The sequence below is a fragment of the Triplophysa dalaica genome, chromosome 15 (assembly GCF_015846415.1).
Source record: "Triplophysa dalaica isolate WHDGS20190420 chromosome 15, ASM1584641v1, whole genome shotgun sequence".
Lineage (NCBI taxonomy): Eukaryota > Metazoa > Chordata > Actinopteri > Cypriniformes > Nemacheilidae > Triplophysa > Triplophysa dalaica.
Genome location: NC_079556.1, coordinates 7672371 through 7694015, shown reverse-complemented (window position 1 = coordinate 7694015; position 21645 = coordinate 7672371). Strand labels below are relative to the sequence as shown.

The following is a 21645-nucleotide window of genomic DNA, read 5'->3' as shown; positions in this document are numbered from 1 at the left end:
AATATTTACGAACGTTTTCCTTTAGTTCAGTGGTAAGATCATTGAGTTAACAACGCACGGTTGTGGGTTCGATACCAGGGTTGCACATACCAATGTATAAATGTATAAGGAGATTGCAATATAAGTCGCTTTAGATAAAAGCCGAATGCGTAAATGCGTAAATGTCCGCCAAATGCGTAAATGTAAATAGTTACACGTAATCTTTTCTAGACTTTTACGCGTAGGTCCTGTTCTGTGACCTTTTTCTTTTTACTTCTTTTCTAGATCAGTCTATTGGGAATCACTCTCCTGTGTTTTGTTACAAAAAAGAAATACCATTAAATAATACAATTAAAATAATGCTTTTAAAATATTGCGACGAAAAGTTATAAAAATCAAGTTGACCTCTCAAAATGTGTGCGTACACACAGTGCATTATATCGTTTCAGCAACAGGACCTTAACAACTTCATATAAAGTCAGCTGATTTTATCTTCTTTTCAGACTGAGAGACAACCCTTGTTTGTGACTTTCCCAGGCAGGCCATCTATAAATAAAAATATCCATCACGCACTTGTGCATTCAGCAAGCACAAACGCAACAGGGATTCTCAGTTTAATTCCTCACTATCAACGCAAGAGGGAGACCTTTTGTCATTAAACAATTGAAAAGAAGCGCTAGTTTGTGCATTCGCATTGAATGCATACATGTATGAGGGAACATAGTAGTACACAATATAAGTTACATAAATTGTAGTCCTTTATTATAATTTCATATACCTACTTTTTACTTTTTCTGAACTCAAACAGCTTGATGAAAAGTGTCTTGATTCTATAAATCAAGTTTTCACTTTGGGCTATACTTTTCAGAGCAATGTTATATTAAATGAAATATTTTATTGTAATTTTTATATATTTTTGGGAACTCAGATTGATGCAAAGTGACTGTTCTATAAATTAAGTTTTCACTTTGGCCAATATAGCCTACTTTTCAGAGCAATGTTGGGAGCAGTTAATTGTAGCACATAGTAGGTCAAGAGTGTCAGTGACCCTTTGGCTCTGGAATAACTCCACCTGACGAGGAAATGCAGCGTCTGGACGAAACAGGCGAGTCTAAAGGTCTCCACAGCAATACTGATAATCTGTTATTAGCCTGCAAAACGTGGGCGGTCACTTTTCTCTCTATATAAACATTAAGCTCACCTCGTGAGATGAATCACTCGTGCACATACAGCGCGTGTCTGAACAGCCCAGTCTCGTCCAGTAAGAATGAAAGTGGAGCTCCAGTGATGGAGTTTAGAGAGCTGGGCGCAGACGAGAGCTCTGAAGGAGAAACGGAGGATCTGGATAGTGTGAAAGCTCTGACGGAGAAGCTCAAACTCCAGACGCGCAGACCATCGTACCTGGAGTGGAAGGAACGACTACAGACGAGTCCGTGGACTGATGCCACGAACAGCGCAAGTGTCTGTTCAGGATCTGTGGAGAAAGACACGAATGAATCCGATATTTGGAAAGATGGGATGCCTAATAAAAATATATGCGGTTTTGAAACGATAGACGACGCTTTGGAATGGCTCAGAAACGAACTGGTAATTTGTCATTTATGTAGAGATTTCTTTCGTTTTTGTCTGTTATCTGTGTTGGTGCTTTAAGAGTGTGCATTACAAGTGTTACTGTTAACAATGATCAGAGGTTTTATTCCCAGGGACACACATAATAATAAGAATACTTTTTAAAATGTATTAAGATTATGTGTTTTATAAAAAACATTACATTACAGTAATAAATTAACCCACTGCAGGTGCACTTGCTTACATCAATGTATCTTTGAGCAATAACATCCTTAAAACTGTTGGAACAGTGGCAGGATTAAATGCCACACAGGTGCACAACTGTAGTGTGAATGGAGCATAATTCATTGCATTTGAGTGTCGTCTTCTTGCCTTATTGTTTGTTATGAATCATTGTTAGATAAGAATAGTTGTGATTTTCCAAGACTCTTTGCTGTGGTGCATGGCAATACCTGTGGTAATGCCACCATATGAGTTCCTATAAAAGCCCATTAAAATATTCTTAGGTGGTAGTCAGAATAGAATACAACAAATACCCTATCAAAGCGATACTGATTTCTTATATTGTTTGGCAGGGGTCGTGAAAAAGGATTTTAAACCCCTGTTGTATGAAGGAGTTCAAAGAGGTCCCTGGGAATAAAAAATATCTTAAATAAACTTCCTCTCTTCACTCTCTTTCACTCTTGTCCTCAGAGAGAGATGCAGATGCAGGATAACCGCCTTGCGCGTCAGTTGATACGCCTGCGGGGGGAGATCCACCGGCTGAAAGTGGAGCAGGTGTGTCACCGTCACAAAGAGATGCTGGATGATGCCACGTATGAGTTGGAGGAGTGTGAAGAGGATTCCGACCTGCTGTGTGACATCCCCATGAAAGCCTCCTTTGCTATGTCCACCCCTCTCAAACATCTCGGTCTCACCAAGATGAATCTGAACTCGAGACGATTCTCTCTCTGTTAAGAGGTGGGGGTGCCGATGTCTTGGATGTTCCTGTTCCTGCTTAATTGGCTGAGCATTGCACTATAAGATGAGTCATTATTACAGAACAGATATGCTGATTAAAAAAAAAGCATGAATGAATTATAATCTGCTTTGGATAAAAGGATCAGCTAAAATGAATTAATGTAAATGTTCATCAAAAAACTGAACTTAATGAAAAACTTGACTACATTTTTACATGCTCTGGAAATGCAGCCACCACCATTACAGGAACAAATACTTCTTAAGTCCAACCCAAATCCAAAATGTTTAGACCTGCTCTGCTTTTCTTCACTCATCAAAGTGGATGCCAAAAGTTTTCTGGAAAATATTTTTATTTACATTTAAAAATATCCGAACTCATCTGAGAATCACAAGGAGCCTGTTTTGATGTCAAAAGGCATTTTATTGGCACATAGTCCCGTCAGTGTTGCCGACTGCTTAGGGGAGGAAAGAAAATATCGAATAGCAGCCATGCAGGAAGTGTTAGTTTGTATTCAAGCATTCTTTCAACTTATCTCCCAAACCCCAAAATAACCACGCTGGATACATGGATAAATGCACAAGTGGCTGAAAATTTCACATTGAGTTTTTGTGTATACTAATGTGTTTATGTCAAAAAGCACCATGATTGATTGATTGAAAAATACATGAGTTTCTACTGAGTTTTAACCTAATGCTTAATATGCCTTAAGGCTGGAATACACTTCAAGACTCTGCTCAGATTTTGCCCAAATTATTCAGTCTGGACTTGTTGCAGAAAGTGTGCGCTAGTCTGCAGATTTTATCGCGTATGGTGTGATGCCCTGTTTGATGTGTATTGTCAAGGTTTTTTTTAATCTGTTCATATTTGTCTGTTCATCTGTTCAAGACGTGTAATGTATTTCAGCCTTTAGCGTGATTTCTGGGTGTTTTTGAACACTACATTAAAATCAAACATGTTACATTACAGTGCCATTTTAAAGGTATAAAATAGCCATTATATTTAATTTGATTAATAACCTGTTAACTTAAACCTAACACAAAGACTGACTTTTCCAAAGGGCTAACTTTAATAAACCTCGAAACAAAACCACTTCTTTAAAATTGAAGAGATTAAGAACACAGAGGATGAGAGGATGTAAAGAACACAGTTCATTTGCTGTAATTTCGTCACTATAATAAATGACAAATGTTTCAACAGTATAAACTTCATTCATATTTGTAAATAAAACTTTTAATTGTATGCCATTCATTGCCTTATTATCTGATTTATTCAGATTATTTCGGACTGTATTGTGTCAAGTTATGTTTGTGTTTAATACAGGAACACACAACAGCTGTTATCTCGTTTTATTCAAATTTGTCCGATATACCATATTCTGTAAATGAACCCACAGGATGTTTATAAAGTATTATCACAACAATGAAAATAGATGTATATCATGCATTCATCTGTATTTATCAAAATAGCTGCATGTATCTAACAATGCACAAATTGTGACCGCTGTGACAGGACAGGCTGACAAAAGGGGTCAACATAACTGCCAAGAAATGATCTCATGCTGTACAGAAATAAAGTGAATGTGTGAGAGGCTTAGATGTTAGAGGGAAAGTAATAATTTCTAAGGATACAACCATTAGGTCCTTCATGGAACATTTCACCTGAGGGCAGCTTTTAAGGTTTTTTTGAAGATTCCATCTTCAAACAGACAAGTTGTTAAAAATATTTAGGTCACCAGAGAACACACAAAAGGTGTTAGTTGTATTCCAGGTACATATTCCCTTAAGGTTAGTAGATCAGCTTCTTTAACAGGAAACAAACATGATGGCTTTGTAAAGCTAAACTGAAACCGTCTTGATAACCTACTTTGAACTCGTTCCAGCGACTCTCAACAATACAAAGAGTGTTTTTCTTCGGGTGTTAGCATTCTATCTATTTTCTATGCTAAATTTAAATAGGACTCACTGCTCTTTGCTCTGCGTAAAATGTAATAAACACAGCATGTTACTCAATGTTTCATTTATTATTATTGATATGTAACTGTTGCTATGTAATGTCAAGTTAAAATGCTCTGCATCTTGAACCAAACCACAAGACCACCAAAGAATGGAAAAATGTTTTATTGTTTTCAACTTGCAGATTTAGAGTTAAGACATGACAAATCCAGCCAGAATTTGACTTTGGAATCATGGGAGAATTGCATACTATAGGAAAAGCTTGGATGATAGAAATATAGTAATATATAGACATATTTGATTGAAGGAACACCTAAACCACAAAATAGATGTCTATTTTTGTTTTGACCTTTGGACTCACCACAAGAAAGGCCTGGTCAGAATTGTCAGTCCCGCTGAAATAAACAAACCAAAATAAGATACAACAGCTATGAGTTGGTTTGGGTGCAAATGTCTAAATTAAGAAGAATGTTCCTGCAGTAAAGAAGTTGAGAATGTACCTCATTTCCTTTGAATGTTTGGGCTGCGACTTCCTGTGAGAGCATGCTCAATATGCAGAGTGATGCCACAACAAAAGTGTGTGGTCTGCACAGAGACAACAAAAAAGCACAAAGAGAGGAAGATAGCTAATAATCATTATTATGTCATTATAATTTTTTGTCTATGTGCATTCTCATATAATGTATGTACACAGGACTGCTAGAGAACTCCGGCTTAAGAGAACTCCAGCCTTGAGTTTCAACTGAATAAGAGGCCTTTGCAACAGGCACAAATACAGAAAGCAGTTTAAGATTATGTATTGAAGTGTAAAATGTGAAGTACTGTGGTCCTTTTAGCAAAAATAAGCCATCAGTGTCGTTAAAGTTTCCGCTCTTTGGCATCATGGGGCCACAAAACAGGTGAGAAAGTGGAGTCCTGACCCAGAATTCTCAGGTCTAAACCCAACAGCTGCCGAATGCACCTGCTGAAAAATGTTTAATATCAGCTCCAACACCTCAACGACAGGAAACTCTACCATCAGCTTGCTCTGCACCACTGTGGTGTGTGTATCATGTGTGTGCAAGAGCGATGTGTCTATGACGTGACATACACGACTTTAACACTGAGCACATGTCTTACAAACAGGACGAAGCTTCTCAGTTCTTGCGAGTTTGGAATCGTGTTCAGTTCATCTATGAGGTGAAATGTTTTCTCCATAAGATTTAAATCTAAAAGCGTGAGAATGCCTGGGAAACTGGCACATCACTGATATCTGAAGCATCGGTCAACGCAAAAGGTAAGTTTTAGAAATAGGCTTTAGCTTTATTATGCCTTTAGTTGTGGCCTAAAACACAGATTAATAGATTGATCAAGTTAATGCAAAAGAAATTGAATCAGCAAATAATCTCTGATAAGCAAATCATTTCATAACTTAGAACAAAAACCTAAAGTTATCTGGGGTGGAGCAGACAACAGCTACACTTCAACAAAAATTGTTCAAATATGGATTGAGATTTAAATTTAAAAAGTAAAAAAAAAAATCATAGTGTGATTTATGCCGAGTTGTTGAAGATAATATCTGCTAAACTTCTAGCGTTCTTTAAAAACGCAGAGAATAAAACAAACCATAACAAATCAAATTATGTCAAACATATTAAGGCAGACCTAAAATATTAAAATGAGGTCAAAAGTATTTATTTCTGAAACCATACTGTTAATTGTAAATTTACTTTTTGTTCATAAAGAATTTTCTAGAATGCTGTTACGCTGTCAACTCCTTCGCAATCAAATTTATTATATAATGTATTTATCGTATTATATGGATTATAAATTCTAATATATGCTACTGTAATGTTTGTCCATACTGCCTATATGTTACCTATTCATCTTGGTGTTAAAACTATAGAAAAATTCTTTAGATTATGATGAAAAAATATAATTGAATCATTATTAGGGTTTTTGAATATTGGTTATGCTATTTTTTGTTTGTTTAGAAAATACCAATTTTAATGTTATTGTGAAATCTGAAGTATGTTTAAAAAGGTCATCTAGATCATAAATCATCTATATCAAGAAGGAAAATCACTACAGCCTTTCTAGGCCGCCATTTTAAATTTTCATTTCTTTTTTGTTTACATATTGGGGTGGGGTTAACATTTTTTTTGGTTTTATTCTCACCCAAAGGATAAGGATAAAGAGTAAGTGCCTGTATAGTTGTATAATACTGAATAACATAAATGACGGGACAGGTACATTTGAACTTCTATGTGAGATGTTTGATGTCATTTAGTCACGTTTTTCCATATTTGCTCGGGCAAGTTTTGATCGTTTTTCTAAAGTGAGAAGAAGGGAGGAGAATATCTGTGATAGAATCATTTCAGTCATGTATAAACACACCTGCTGTTATCTCGAAAAACAACTGGAGGCCTGTTCTCAGCCTAGAACCCTCAGTGAGAAACTCACTCAAACACAGCATACTTTCAAGACAATAAACAAGCAGCTTTAGTTCTGCACAGTGCATGTGCTTCTTCTTGCTTTTTATAAAAAAAAATATGACGATGAAATCATTTCCCTAGTGTAGCAGTGACGTGATCTTAAGCTGTTTATAGTCACAAATGACACATTGTCGCTAAAACATTGACTATGCTTTCTTCATGGAGTTATTTAAAAGCATTTGACCTTGGTCTTTTTCTCTTGAGGCTCATTCGTAGTGATATCCCAGTAGGTTCAGGTGCTGGCCAGAGGTCAGTGGAAATTCTTGAGTCGAATTTCCTGCTTTGATTTTATATGTGCTTACAAACAGTCCCAAGAGCTCACAGTGTTCTGTTTGACCCAAAGGGTTGAGCATTTCCTGACCAAACAAATCCGTTTCTCACGGCTCCAAAGCCCATAGAGAGATATGCACTTGAGTAAGCACGTCAAAACCTTCAAAAATTTCGTGTATAAATGTGTGTATAAATATATGGTATATACTGGATACCGTATACCTTTTTTCTATAACAAAAACTTCCTCTGCAATTAAAAGTGTTCACTAAACATTGGCGCAAATAAAACAAATAATAATCACTTACAACTCACATGCATGTGAACAAGTCAAGGTACTGTATACACAAATCTTGCCGTTCTTGCAATCTGAAACACAGAGGATTAACCTCCTTTTGCGGATCTGCGCTGAATACCTGACACACAAAAATGTTTGTCACATTCCAGAAGCATTTACCCACAGAGACTGAATCTGCATGACAGCATATATATATATTTTTTTTGAGGGGCAAAAAATATTCTCATTATTTTCCTTCCATTGTGAAGAATCTTATCCGTATCAGTTATTTTAATTAATAACAGTCAAATAAAACAGATGTCTTAATTTAAAAATAAAGAAACATTTATACAATTTTGAAATAATTTTGAAAAAGTGTTGAATAAATAAAAATGATTTAAAAAACATTACAAATAAAAAGAAATTTGGGGATTCTGCACTGTTTCTACGTCAATAATCAAATATTAGTGTCGTCGACAACATAAACTATAAAAGAAGCTAATTTAAAGCACACCTTCATTCTTAAATTTCACTCACATTATAGAAAATAAGGATCATCATGTTTTTCATTCCAGCTCGAGTGCGTGTTGTCTCTAAAGCAAAAGGGGGACATTCTGTTGTCGTAATTTTTTTTTAATTGAAATTGAAAAAATAATCAAAAAGAAAACATAAGTGGCAAATTATCCACTTATTCATGCACGGTTTGTTGACAAGTAACAAATGAAACATTTAAAGCAAAAAATTATTATTATTGGGCTTAAATGAAAAAAATCATGATCAACACAACGCTATACTTGACAATTATTTTTGTTTCCCAATATCTATCTGTGTTTGCACTATTCAGACGGCTCTCTAATAATTCAATGCTCTTAATAAGCAATGATAATCATTGTCTTTGTTGTCATCATTTTGTGTCATGTTTAGTAAATATGGGGAACTGCGGCTCTTTTGATCCTGACGATGAATTTTCCTACCATCCAGACGAATGGTGCGACAAGTGTAACTGCCCAAAGCCACCGCCTAATCAGGTATATCTGTATGTTTGTGTATGCTTCAGTCAATATATACTGTATATCACTACACAACTTACAGCCATTGTCGTTCAATGTTCCCATGCAAACTACTGTGGCAGCTTTTAGAACTTGCCATCACACTTTTAGAAGGTTGCAAGACATGTGAAGTATTGGTTAGACAACAACCTGCAACAGAAAGTAACAAAAAACATAATTGGTATAGTATGTGGAAATAAAAGAGAGGAAGAAGAGAAGAAACAGAGAGAGAAAGAGAATGAGAGAGGGAGGAAGTGGTATACAGTCTCTCTGTGCATATACAAGATATAAAACTCATTTTTTGTGGTTTATAAGTTACACAGACACAAAAAACAATGTCTCACAATGCTTTTGAAATATATCTAGTTGAAGGTTTAACATTGGAAAGTAACGTAACGAAATGTGCTCTCATGTTTTGAGATCTTTCAGTCTAAAATTGCACGACATACAGTAACCAACAGCTTCAACCCACAGGCCTGTTGGAAAGGGGGTAAAAAGTAATGTAATTTTTTTATCTGTTCCTGCTCGGTGTGTGGTTAACATAACTCCTTCTTCAGACATACCCGCTCAAGGTTACATAATTTGGAGGGAAATGAGCATTTGTGTTTGTTATCAATCAGGAACCAAAATGTCTGGCTATATCTGAGGCACATTTCCTCATCTGATGTGTTTTATATGCAGGTCGATAAAACATTAAGGAAAACAGCACATGTTGATTATGACTTAATGTTTGCTTTTATTCTGGTAATTGTTTCATGACAAGCTTTCAATAAGTACATTTGAAACAGTTCCACCCTGATGCGACTTTGTGTGATTTATGACTAAATTTATTATAAAAAAACATTGTTTTATGCCACCAAAAGCACACATCGAAATTTCCAACCTTCCAACATAAGTCACTTCACAGTGCTGTAAATTGTTGATTTTTTTAAATGAAATATATAAATAACATAAAATCTCTCTTTATCTTACATTTATATAGTCCTTTGATCCTCTGATCCCGTATCCATCTCAGTACACACCTCCACCTTCATCTCCTCTACCAGGTGAGACTTCATGTTTACACACCTTTTCCCATATGTGTTTCTGGTGTGTGGTTCAGCAAAGATGCTCACATGGTTGTAATGTATTTTTTAGAGAACCTGGTGGTAGCCATTTACAAATATGAACCATGCCACAGCGATGACCTTGGCTTTGAAAAGGGGGAAAAGATGAAAGTCCTAAATGCGTAAGTTTTTTTAAAACAGAAAAACATCGCTCAGCTAATAACTGAAATGAGTCAACTCAATGTTATCTAATACCTTTCAGAGAACTCAATGAAAGATAGGTTGCCAGAATCAAGATTTAGAAACGCAGCGTTTCTGTAACTCAACTGGCAAAGCATGATGCTAGCAACACCAAAGTCTTGGCTTTAAATGGCAGGATAATAAAATGGATTAAAATGCACTAAGTTGGTTAATAGTGTCTGCCAGCTGTAAAATTTATCATTTTAATTACCATCAAATGTAGTGTTTGAAGAAAACCCACTGTTCTAGTTAAGACTTTTCAGAGCGTTTGTGTGTGTGTGTTTCAGTGATGACACTGATTGGTTCATGGCAGAATCTCTTTCTACCGGACAGAGAGGATACATACCAAAGAATTTTGTAGCAAAACTAAACAGCATGGAGACAGAACCGTGAGTAAATCTGCATCAAGCAGCGCACGCAATCTCTTACACAAAAACACCTCCAGCACACTTAGCACAAACCACATGCTGCATACAAGCAGAGATGCTACAAAGACAAGAAATGAAATAATTTATTTAGACAAAATTGGAAACCAGCATATTTGGTGGAGCACTGCATCAGCAGGTTCAATTTCCTGAACACACATACTAACAAAACTATGACTTTTGATAATATGGCAAATTTACTGTTTAGAAACTGTATTCCATTCCATTCCATTTTCTACCGCTTATCCGAACTACCTCGGGTCACGGGAAACTGTATTGTAAATGTTAATTGACCTGTCCTTAAAAATCCTGAATATTTTGGTATAGTGTGAGCTCATGCAAATCAGCTGCTGTGGGTTTCCAAATAAAGAAAATTTAATCTGCTCCCCCACAATGAGATCTGGGAAATACCACTCAGACCTGAGACTGAAAGTGTGATTCATTTGTGGTGCTCCCTGCCTATTATTTCAGATGATGACAGAGTGTTGGTAATGGAAAGAAATAATCCCACTTGAAAAATTTCGAAGCATCACTTAACGCCAGCGTGTGCTGATTTTGCATATCTGCATATTACTTCAAGGATTTCCAGTTTCTCTATTCTACACAACCTACACCATCTAAACTAAAAACCAAAATACAAATATAATATAAATAGACACAATATTTTATTATTTTGATTTTCACATGAAACTTATGATTCCATTGCAGGTGGTTCTTTAAAGATCTCGCCAGGAACGACGCCATAAGACAATTACTGAACGTCGGTAACACGCAGGGCTCTTTCCTCATCAGAGAGAGCGAGACCACACCAGGTACAAGCGCATTTCTCCGCAAACAACAACAAAAGAGCAAAAGTACAATGTATAGCGCCATCATATATACAGTGGTAGCTTCAGGATTTTTCTTTTCTTTTCTAAAATCAATGTGAAAGTCAAACCGTAAGTGTGAAAATTCACTGTGAAGAATATTATAAGGTTGAATTTGGAAAACGTACAATTAAACTTAAATTTAACCGTTTTTAAATGTATTTTAATTATTATAAATTCCAATAATGGCAATAGATGCTCACATTGTTATGAATGCGTGTAAACTTCGAATCTACACATTGGCGGCCTTCTGACTTTCGATTAACCTCTTGTATTGCCACTTCAGGTAGCTTCACCTTGTCTGTGAGGGACCTGGATCACACGCAGGGCGACGTCATCAAGCACTACAAAATTCGGAGCCTAGACGCAGGAGGGTTCTACATCACCACCAAGATCTCCTTCCCTTCTCTCTCAGAACTGGTCAAACATTATTCACGTACGTTCGTGGGATCATTATTATATTAACAGTATTGAGGGAATTATTCAAGTGAACATGAATAAATGATCTTATCTTCTCTGCAGGAGAAGCCGATGGACTGTGCACTCGTTTGGTAAAGCCAAGTCAGAGCCGAGTTCCTCAGAAGCCCTGGTGGCAGGACGAGTGGGAGGTGCCTCGTGAATCTCTGAAACTGGAGCGCAGACTGGGCCAGGGGCAGTTTGGAGAAGTGTGGATGGGTATGAGTCTTTTCAATCTGTATTATAGCGTTTCATCTTTTTTTTTCATTCCACAGGAAAGAAAAAACACACCCGAAAGAAACATTTATGGAAGATATAGCTTTCTGTTAAGATTTAATAAGTTGTTGCTTAGTCTTTGTTCACAGAATGACTGTCTGAAACAATCTTTCTAGACAGAACAGAAAAGTTCAATAAAGGTTTTGCATTAAAAGACCTGGGTTTGAAATGCCATCCGCACATTGTTTTGAATGGCCAGGTCTGTCTGTTCTTGTCAGGAAATGTTTCTGAGATTAGAACATCATAAATTGGACTGTAATGAATAGAATAGAGGAACATGAATCTGCAGGCTTGTGTGTGTTGCTTTGAGAAGTTTTATTAGTGTTTTTAATAGCGTGTCTCCAACCATCAGACATGGTTAAACTGTATACAGTTAGTTTAGCAGTAAATTAAAAGCCAACTAAAACACTGCAAAAAATCAGAGAGAGACTCACTTACACACTCATCACTTTTTTTCACGTGCTAAAAATGTTAAAATCAATTCATCATTCATTGTTTAGGATGCGGTAATTTGGGACCACAGTAACAGCAGTGCATCCTCATGTGGAGAACACATTCACCAAAAAATATGTCCAGTTTCTAAACAAACTGCAGACGTGAAATCTAGCTCTCTTCAGGTCTAAAAATAGAAGCATGGAAGTAACTTTGGTGCTTTATGTTAAACCACTTCCTGTCCCTGGTTGCCATGACAAACTGCTTGTTTCCCTCCCCGGATGTCAGCTCCATGACCACAAGGAGGCCAATCACAGAAGCCATTTTGTTCAGCTTTCTCAGTAATTTACTTCCATCACTCAAATGAAAAGAGCCGTTTCATTCATTAAACCTATTTACAGCCATCTTCAGTTGTGAAAACGTCAACAAAAGGAACCCCACAGAAAAGAAGCGAACTTAAAACATTTAAACCCAAAGACACTTGTAAACCAAAACATACGATTCAGTCTCCGATTATCTTGAAGAACAATCTTACACAAACACCCTATATTAACACCCTCATGATGTTAAGAACACCAAATTCTCAGACTGCCTTATATTTCTCAATGGTTTAGTTATCGTACACCATTGGTTGAAAACAACCCAGCATTTTTAGTGTTTCAATTTTTAAATGTTAATGTATTAGTATCATTTCGTGCAAAAACCATCTATAATCTATTACACTTTGTCTGTGTGCATAGGACTGTACAACAACAGCCGTCGGGTGGCTATCAAGAGTCTCAAAACGGGAACCATGTCCATCAGTGCTTTCTTGGCTGAAGCAAACCTGATGAAGACCCTGCACCACCCTCGACTGGTGCGGCTCTTTGCCGTGGTAACACAGGAGCCCATATACATCATCACAGAGTACATGGAGAACGGTAAGACATGACCGTACACATCACTTACACAAATAAGGGAGGGATAATGCAATTCAATGGAACCACAAAAGGTTCATATCTAGTATTTACCAAAGCACTCATTACGTATTTTCCACTTAAACTTTCATCAGGGAATGAAATCATGATCTAACAAGTACGATCTGTGCGTGTTAGGCCCACATCAGTGTTTCCTCTATGATAACAAAAGCCTCCTCGTGGCTTTGTACTGTAGATGTGATGTTTGCAATGAAGCGTCCCTTACTCGCCTGAATGATCCCAGGAGAGCATCCTAAAACATCATATTTGAATGCATCCTCAGAGGTATAACAGAAAGGATATCTTTCATTTAACGCAGCATCAGGTGATTTCCAGATGTGAGGGCTTTGTTGTCTGTGTGTCTTAGAGGTGTTAAACACACATACAGTTCTTTAAAAGATTCATTCATCCATCTGTCAACAGTTATTGGGTGTTTAAACAGTGAATGGCTTTCTATTGTGAAGAACATTAGCAGAGAAACATTAAAGCTACAGCTCTGATTTTCCATATAAGAAATTGATGGGGACTGAGGCTGTCCGCCACTAATATTTTACTGCAGGTTGCCATTGCAAAAGGGGTTAGGAACAACAAAAAGGTGAAAAAATTGTTGTAGGATTTTACATAACTAGGGATTTTTAAGATCCTACTTTGGTTTTGGACTGTCCAACAACAAGTTTATGTACATAGGTGTAAAACTAAAAACACTATTATATCTTAATGATAGGCAGTTTTTCTTACCTTACTTCTTGACTGACTCTCAAATGATTCGTTCTGTGATACATCTGTCTACGCTAGCAAAGTCTGATGTGATTGGTCAGATGGTCTAGTCTGCTTTGATTGGTCTAACGCGATTGAGGCTCACGAGCTACAGTGTTTTGGGAAGAAGAGTGACGTTTTCGCGGGCAGTCCTAGCAAAACATAGGCGGGGACTATATGTAGTGACCTAAATCCGTGGTGGTTCGCGAATCGGACTAGGGACGACTCGTGTGCATGAGTCAGTAACTTTCTTATTCATTCACCTTCGGATTCATAACTTGGCAGACTGCTTACTTCCAAACACAGCAACATTACACACTGCATGAAATGTAATTTTCCTGATCTTTAGTTATGTACTCTTTAAATGATTGCATACTGTGTTGTCAAAGTTGACAAGCACTTTTGAAGACTTTTTATTGGTAAGATATTTGCAAAACCCAGAGACAAACATAATGGGTGGCCAATAATAATGATTTGTGGCAAAAAACAATTATCACTAATATGGAGATACAAGTTTTCAGAAGAACAGCAGCAAAATGCATCATGGCCTTCGTTTTATGTACAGTGGGCTACTTAATTTTCTTAAAAAAAGGAGAAAATCCAAATTTAAAGTTTAGGAATGTGCCATTGAGATACACATATCGGTCAAGTGTGTTCAAAACTAAGGGGTGTGGGGTGTGGGGGTGTGTCCTGAGTGTGTACGGCCCTGATGTTGAGTCCAAGTATACTGACAGTTGTTTAATCTGACATGCTGATTCATGCCGTCATTGTTCACTACAAAGTTCTGTTCATTCTCTACCTGCTAGTGAATGGCATACATTATGTTTCATAACAGCCGTTCCCACTAGGAGTCTTTTGGAACATATAATTTACTCAATTTATCACCTTGAATTTGGCATCACATCATCAGCTTTTGTTTTCTTTTGTTCTCTTTTTTAAAATACTCAGGACAAATACACATTCATGACACTCCAAAGACATTTGCCACAAACCCACAAAGCACCAAATCAAAGAAGGTATCTCATAGAACGCAAGGTCATAATTACAGCGTGAAGTCCATTAGATTGACAAGAGCTTGAGAGATAGAGAGAGAGAGAGAGAGAGAGAGAGATAGAGAGAGAGAGAGAGAGAGAGAGAGAGAGAGAGAGAGAGAGAATGAGGGTAGATGCAGAACGGTAGAAAGAAGGTCTTTGTTCCGCTGGCTAGTATCGGCCATCCTTTTTAATTCCGACCCAACCACCCAGAAACTTACTCTAATGAAACTCATAAAATGGTCACCATGGTCACAGGTGTTCACAGAAAAGATCACCACACCCTTGTTTCTCTTTTTAAAGCAACAATACCACATTGGGTTCTCAACACAGGCGTATTCCAAAATCAAGCATGCCGGTCCATGTGTAACACATTATGGATTGTTTGTGTGGTTAAATCGCCTCTTAGGGTTTTGTTAGGCCTCCAGCATGTCACATTGTGATTGGTGGTAACAAAAGCCTTTCACAGGCATGTTACTACAACTTCAACGTCGTTGTGAATGAACCCTCTTTGTATGGCCCAGTAAAGGAAGCTGATGAAACGCTGGGCTCAGCCTGTCGATGTCACATTGCTTTGTTTGGAATCCATGTGTATAAATACAATTGTTGTCTGTGTTGATATTTCAAAGAAGAGGTCGATGTCTCCTTTCCACACCTCTTCTTTAACAATAGAAACTGAGACAGAATGATTCAAAACATGGGAACTTCAAGTAAACATAAACCGTGACCTTGACTTTTACACCCTAAAGTGATCAGAGATGAAAGGAGCACATGGCTGATACCGTCACTGCTACTTGAATTCCTTATAGAGATTTTTCCACTGCCCCATTGTGGGAATTTCCTCAAGGGTCAGTCAGTTTCACTTTTTTCCAACACAACAACTCAGAAGCAAAAACTTTAACCTTTAGCACCAAACATCTTAGCGTCTGATCTAAAATGGCAGCGCTAATTTCCTGCAGTTGTCTCGAATCCAATCTGTTATGTGCTTTTGTTGTAAGTTCCAGAACAATTTAGGCACCAAAACAAGAGGATTGATGTATGTGCTGTTTCCTTTGTCTTTGAACTAAAATGACTAATGGTGAAACGGCACTTCCAGTAATGTTTAAAAAAAGCCAGGGGATGCATCCAAATATCCAAAAATTCATCTGTAAACATCAAACCTATCCATTCAGTCCACACAAAGCCTACTGGGAGCTGAAAATATACTGCCCTAAAATGCGTTGTATCAATAATTTTTTTATAGAATAAAAAACACTATTTTAATTGCCATCCTGAAATAAGTGTGACTTTGTAAATTTTCTACTTACCTTTGTTAAGGGGAAAGTTCACGCCAAAAAAAATCCAGTCTTCATTTATTCACCCTCATGCGGTTGAAAATCTGTATATGACTCGTCTGCAGCAAACGGAAAAATATATTTTGAGGTTTTGTGTCTATACATTGGAAGACAATGGGGGGCCAAAGTTGTTAGGTTGACCACATTCTTCAAAATATCTTCTTTTGTGCTCTGCAGACGAGTCATATACAGGTTTGAATTGACATGAGGGTGATTAAATGATGAGAGGATTTTAATTTTCTATGTGAACTATTTCTTTATCTAGTCACTGAATTAAAAAACCTCATGAACGCATCATGAACTCATTTTTTTGCTAAAAAACTTATTGTATATGTAGTAAAAATGTAGATGCTAATGTATCTGTTTTGGTTCTTATTGTAGGCAGCCTGGTTGATTTTCTTAAGACTACAGAAGGATCGAGTATAGCCATCAATACGCTGATTGATATGGCTGCCCAGGTAGGCTACACATGACCATATCAATGGATGACCTTTGTTCCAATTTGCCTGTGTCTGTTCTTCACTCAAAGTAAGACATCTTAGGGGTCACTAATACGAATAAGACCAGTCTGTATAGAAATTGTTTATTATTTTTGCTAGTTCACTCTTGTTTTAGTAAAATCTCTAAGCTTCTCTAGAAACTCACACAGTATTAGTCAGCTGGGGATCTGCTACTTAATCTCATTCTCTAACAATGAGAATGACTGTGTGTGTTGAAATTAGTCTAGACACCTTAATACAAAAATAACTGTGCTACTAGCAAAGCCAAAGTATAGGAAATGACAACAAAAGACAGGCAAAACACACAAACACCAAACAAAACACAGTAGACGTACACACAGATGGAAAATAGACTATGTTTCATTTTACATAAATTATTATAGGAACACATGGAAAAAATGTGGTCGCCTGCAGGGTCGTTCGTTTCCAAATCATTGTTGTCAAAAGCCACTTGTCAAACTTTAATAATGCCTGACGTAGGTCACAGTTAATTCTTCTTGATGACACGCAGCACTTTATTAAACATATCTAATCATTGTGGGAGCAGATCAGGTCCGACACAGGGCCAGTGTTGTGGAGATTTTGACTGATTTAGACGTCACCATTCAGGTTTTATCCCGAACAGACTGTATTTAGTGAGGACTTTATGAACAAACCGATCAGGTTAATGATATACAGACTCGTGTAAGTTATTGGAGTGGAGATGTGGAGAGTGTAGCAGAGATGTTCCTTAGTAACAAAGAAAACACTGATGTTATTGAACAGTGTTGCTTGAGGGATGCAGGTCAAGGGGTTTGCGGAGATCATGTGACACGGGATAGATGTAAGTTGTAAGATGTTCTCTCTCAAAAGTGAAGAGCAGTTTAAAAACAATGGTGTTGTTTTTCATCTCTGGAGGGATTCGTCGAAAAATCGGGGGTGAAGAAATAAAGAAAGAAAAGAATGTAAGAGATTGGGTGTTTGTGTGTAGTGGCATCAACAACTAAAGTTGTGCTTAGAGGGATGTTTCACCCAAAAAATTTAACTCCGTCATCATTTACTCACCCTCGAGATGTTTCAATTCTGTATACATTCATTTGTTCTGGTGAACACAGAAGGATATTTGAAACCAAACAATTCTTGGCCAGCATTGACTACCGTAGGAAAATTAAAAATGGTAGTCAAAGATGTCCCTGTACTGTTTGCTTTCCTACATTCTTCAAATTATATTATTTTGTTTTGTATAGAACAAAGACATTTTTTCTACTATGGTAGTTAATGGTAATGGTCACGAATTGTGTGGTTGCGAGCATTCTTTCAAATATCTTTCTCTGTGTTCATCAGAAGTCAGAACAAAGAAATTTATAAAGATTTGGAACAACTTAATAATTTTTATTTTTGGGTAAACTGTCTCTTTAAGGGATACAGATGTGTAGATGCTGTGTGATGTCTTGGTTACATTCTTTAAGGCTGTACACAAAGTGAGATCATTCAGTGCTTTTGAAAGGCCTTGGTGAAATACGTACCACATCAGACAATTACCCATAAACCCTTACCAAACATTAGATTAAAGCTTTTATATATATATATATGTATATGTATATATATGAAATACATATATGACATTTCACTGTAAGCCAAACCTGTACACACAAGATATGCATGGACACAAACTTCTAACCCGTTATGCTTGATTCCCCATCCTGAGATAGAACCTTCAGGCACGTTAACCATAACCTGTAACATTTTTTAACTATGACTTGAAGCAGCATTTCAGACACTCGGAATCACAACATGACACTCCCTTGAGCAAACACACTGCCACAGTGCAATATTCTCTGTGAAAGTCTTGCTGCACTACCATCTTCACCCATAATGCCAACATAAGCACAACCACAGTTAGTCTCTAGCCAGTGGTCACAATCACTTCAGTCAGTTCACAGATTACATTCGCATGTAAGAAAAAGTAAGACTGATCTGAGAACACGTGTTGTCCTTAATCTGTCACGATTACGGAGACATCCAACCAAAAACTCAAGCAGTAGTGATCTACTTTATACATACAACTGTCTACGATCAGTTGAAATGAAGAAAATGCACCAGGTTTAGGAAGTATAGCAGGAAATGAACCTTTGAAATTTCGGTGTGCGAAACTTGTGGCAATTTGAGTGGAGGTTAAAAGTCAAACCAAGGGAAGTAAACCTCCCCGTCTCAGGAACTGACCTCTGTCTTTAACTGAGGCTTTAACAATGCCTGCCCACAGTATGATGCCTTCTGCACAGTACGCTTTACACTATATAATGCATATTATTTTTTTATTTAGCACGTGAAACAATATGCAAACACATATTGCACACTACCTACATTATAAAGCGTGCTCATGCTATATTATGGTAATTGCTGTATTAACATTATTTGAATCCAAGCAACTTGTTCACGTTTACTCGTGTCTCGTTATTAACACTGCACTGCCCCCTGCAGGTGGCAGATGGGATGGCGTTCATTGAGCAGAGGAACTACATCCACAGAGACCTGAGAGCTGCCAATATTTTGGTAAACGATGAGCTCATTTGCAAAGTTGCGGACTTCGGTCTTGCCCGCCTCATTGAAAACAACGAATACACGGCGAGAGAAGGTAAATTACATATTCATAGTTGGATGAGTATTAAGTAAATGAGTTGGATATTAAATAAATGTCTTGTTTAAACATTAAGAGTAATGTCTTACTTTATATGTTTTATTACATAATAAAGAGACTACTGTATAGTTTTAACAATTCTATATGAAACAATATTCAATTAAGAAATGATTTTAGGATAGTTATAATAAATTAGAAAGGCATTAATAAAACTTAGAAAATTTGGGTTGAAAAGTGTTTCAGGCGTTGCTTAATTCAAGTTCCTAGTAGACTTCAAAATGTAAAGATTTCATTTCTCAAAACCTGTGACTCCTGTGTAACAAAATACATTTTGAGAAACATCTCAGTGGACGCTATACAAATAGAAGTCATACAAAAGAAGTCTGTGTGGACCGTTGTTGTTTGGATATCATTGTTCTTCAAAATTTATTTTGTGTTCTGCAGAACTGTTCCTTTAACTTACCCAACACTAGCAATACCAGCATCTATTACTTTCAAGTTGTAGACTTCTTTCAATAAGGTCCATAAAGGGTGCATTTTAGGGTACAGTATCCAAAAATGACAAGACTAACATGCTTTTTGCTTAAACCCAACAGGTGCCAAGTTTCCAATCAAATGGACAGCCCCTGAGGCCATAAACTATGGTACCTTCTCCATCAAATCAGATGTGTGGTCATTTGGCATACTGCTGACAGAGATTGTTACCTATGGAAGAATTCCTTATCCAGGTGAGAAAAAATCATGTTGTTTAAATGAGTCATATGACACGGCTAAAACCAATATTATCTTTTGTGTTATGTAATGTGTATACACGATTTTAGGTTCAATAACGCTGTATTTTCCCAATACCGTGCTTGTTTGTATCTCCTCTTTGCCACGCTTCTCTGAAACACATTGATTTTCAACAAAGCTCAATGCGGTGAAAATAGAGGTGTGCTGTGATTGGCCAGTTAACCACTGTGTAGTGATTGGTCGAGTACTGCAAGCGTGTGACGGAAATGTAACTCCTCTTACCATATTTGGAACATCAGGTTCCAAAGTAATTGTACTGACAGTAATGACTTGGGTATTCATTTGTGCGGTCTAAGTCAACTCATACCACGAATTGAGGTGGATTTGTGGAGGTGTGGTTACACGAGGCGTTTCAGGCAGGTCCGGGTGAGCATTCGTTTTTAGAATAAATGCATCTTTTGTTCAATCACAATTTTTACGTGTCTAATACATGCATGGGCAACTTAAAACACACCAAAGACACAGAAAACATGCGTTCGCGCCATATGACCCCTTTAACATCTGACTGTTAATTTTTCCAAACCCAGGTGAAAAAGTGCTCTTCTATAAAGTACATTATGAAAGAGCACTTTTTTCACGTGGGAATACGGGCATGAAGATATTTTTTCACAATGTCTATTCGTCTCATGACTTTTCAGGAATGACAAACCCAGAGGTGATCGCCAACCTGGAGAGAGGCTACCGTATGCCTTGCCCCGATAACTGTCCTGAAGCTCTCTATAACATCATGAAACACTGCTGGACAGAGCACCCGGATAACAGACCCACCTTCGAGTACCTGCGCAGTATTATGGAGGATTTCTTCACTGCCACCGAGAGACAGTATCAGGAACAGCCCTGACCAAATCATTCAACTTATAAACAGTCCAGGGATCCCATTAAAGAATTCTTAAGATGACCTGATTTTGATTTTGAAATACATTTAACTTAAAGAGGTACTAGGATTACGATTTTTGTGGAAATTGAAACAAAGAAGTAAGTTTGCCATTCCAAGCTACACCTGGGTTTTGACAGAAATTGAGTGCTGTTATTGTTTTAATGAATGAGTGAACGCTTCGCTTCATGTTATGTGAGCTTTTAGTATTTCTGCTTTCTGATCTGAGATCTCTAATGTAAAGTTACTTTATTGTATTTTTATAAGAAGCACACATGGCTTCAGCATGAACCATTAAGCCAGTAAACGATCCAAGAACAAAAATGGAACTCATTTTCCTTTTTTCCTCAAGCAGATTCAATTAGCAAAAGAGATCTCTGCGCTGTTCATGTAGTAACAGATCAAGTAAAAAGTTTCACACACACCCTCAACTTCTTTTAACGACTTAAAAGTTGGATGTATGTGGTGAAGAGTTAAGTATCTTTATTATTTAAAGTACACACAAGGAACGAAAA

The 21645-nt window shown here is 37.1% G+C and overlaps 2 protein-coding genes across 2 annotated transcripts; both read left to right on the top strand.

Moving 5' to 3' along the window:
- Positions 1 to 1095: 1095 nt before the first annotated feature.
- Positions 1096 to 3091, top strand: fam167b (family with sequence similarity 167 member B). The gene is made up of 2 exons (XM_056767822.1): positions 1096 to 1566; positions 2242 to 3091. The coding sequence occupies exons 1-2, from the start codon at positions 1189 to 1191 to the stop codon at positions 2503 to 2505; spliced, it is 642 nt and encodes a 213-aa protein (XP_056623800.1). The 5' UTR covers positions 1096 to 1188; the 3' UTR covers positions 2506 to 3091.
- Positions 3092 to 5531: 2440 nt separating this feature from the next.
- lck (LCK proto-oncogene, Src family tyrosine kinase) lies at positions 5532 to 21522 on the top strand. Its single transcript, XM_056767292.1, has 13 exons — positions 5532 to 5737; positions 8405 to 8508; positions 9512 to 9575; positions 9667 to 9757; positions 10103 to 10204; positions 10949 to 11052; positions 11393 to 11542; positions 11629 to 11781; positions 13011 to 13190; positions 16729 to 16805; positions 19308 to 19461; positions 20061 to 20192; positions 20895 to 21522. The coding sequence occupies exons 2-13, from the start codon at positions 8410 to 8412 to the stop codon at positions 21095 to 21097; spliced, it is 1509 nt and encodes a 502-aa protein (XP_056623270.1). The 5' UTR covers positions 5532 to 5737; positions 8405 to 8409; the 3' UTR covers positions 21098 to 21522.
- Positions 21523 to 21645: the final 123 nt, after the last annotated feature.

Excerpts from the sequence above, each read along its gene's own strand:
- fam167b (XM_056767822.1), top strand. The coding sequence starts at position 1,189 with ATGAATCACTCGTGCACATACAGCGCGTGTCTGAACAGCCCAGTCTCG. Across the intron at positions 1,567-2,241 it reads AATGGCTCAGAAACGAACTG|AGAGAGATGCAGATGCAGGA; the intron begins GTAATTTGTCAT and ends TCTTGTCCTCAG.
- lck (XM_056767292.1), top strand. The coding sequence starts at position 8,410 with ATGGGGAACTGCGGCTCTTTTGATCCTGACGATGAATTTTCCTACCAT. Across the intron at positions 11,543-11,628 it reads ACTGGTCAAACATTATTCAC|GAGAAGCCGATGGACTGTGC; the intron begins GTACGTTCGTGG and ends TCTTCTCTGCAG. Across the intron at positions 16,806-19,307 it reads TGATTGATATGGCTGCCCAG|GTGGCAGATGGGATGGCGTT; the intron begins GTAGGCTACACA and ends TGCCCCCTGCAG.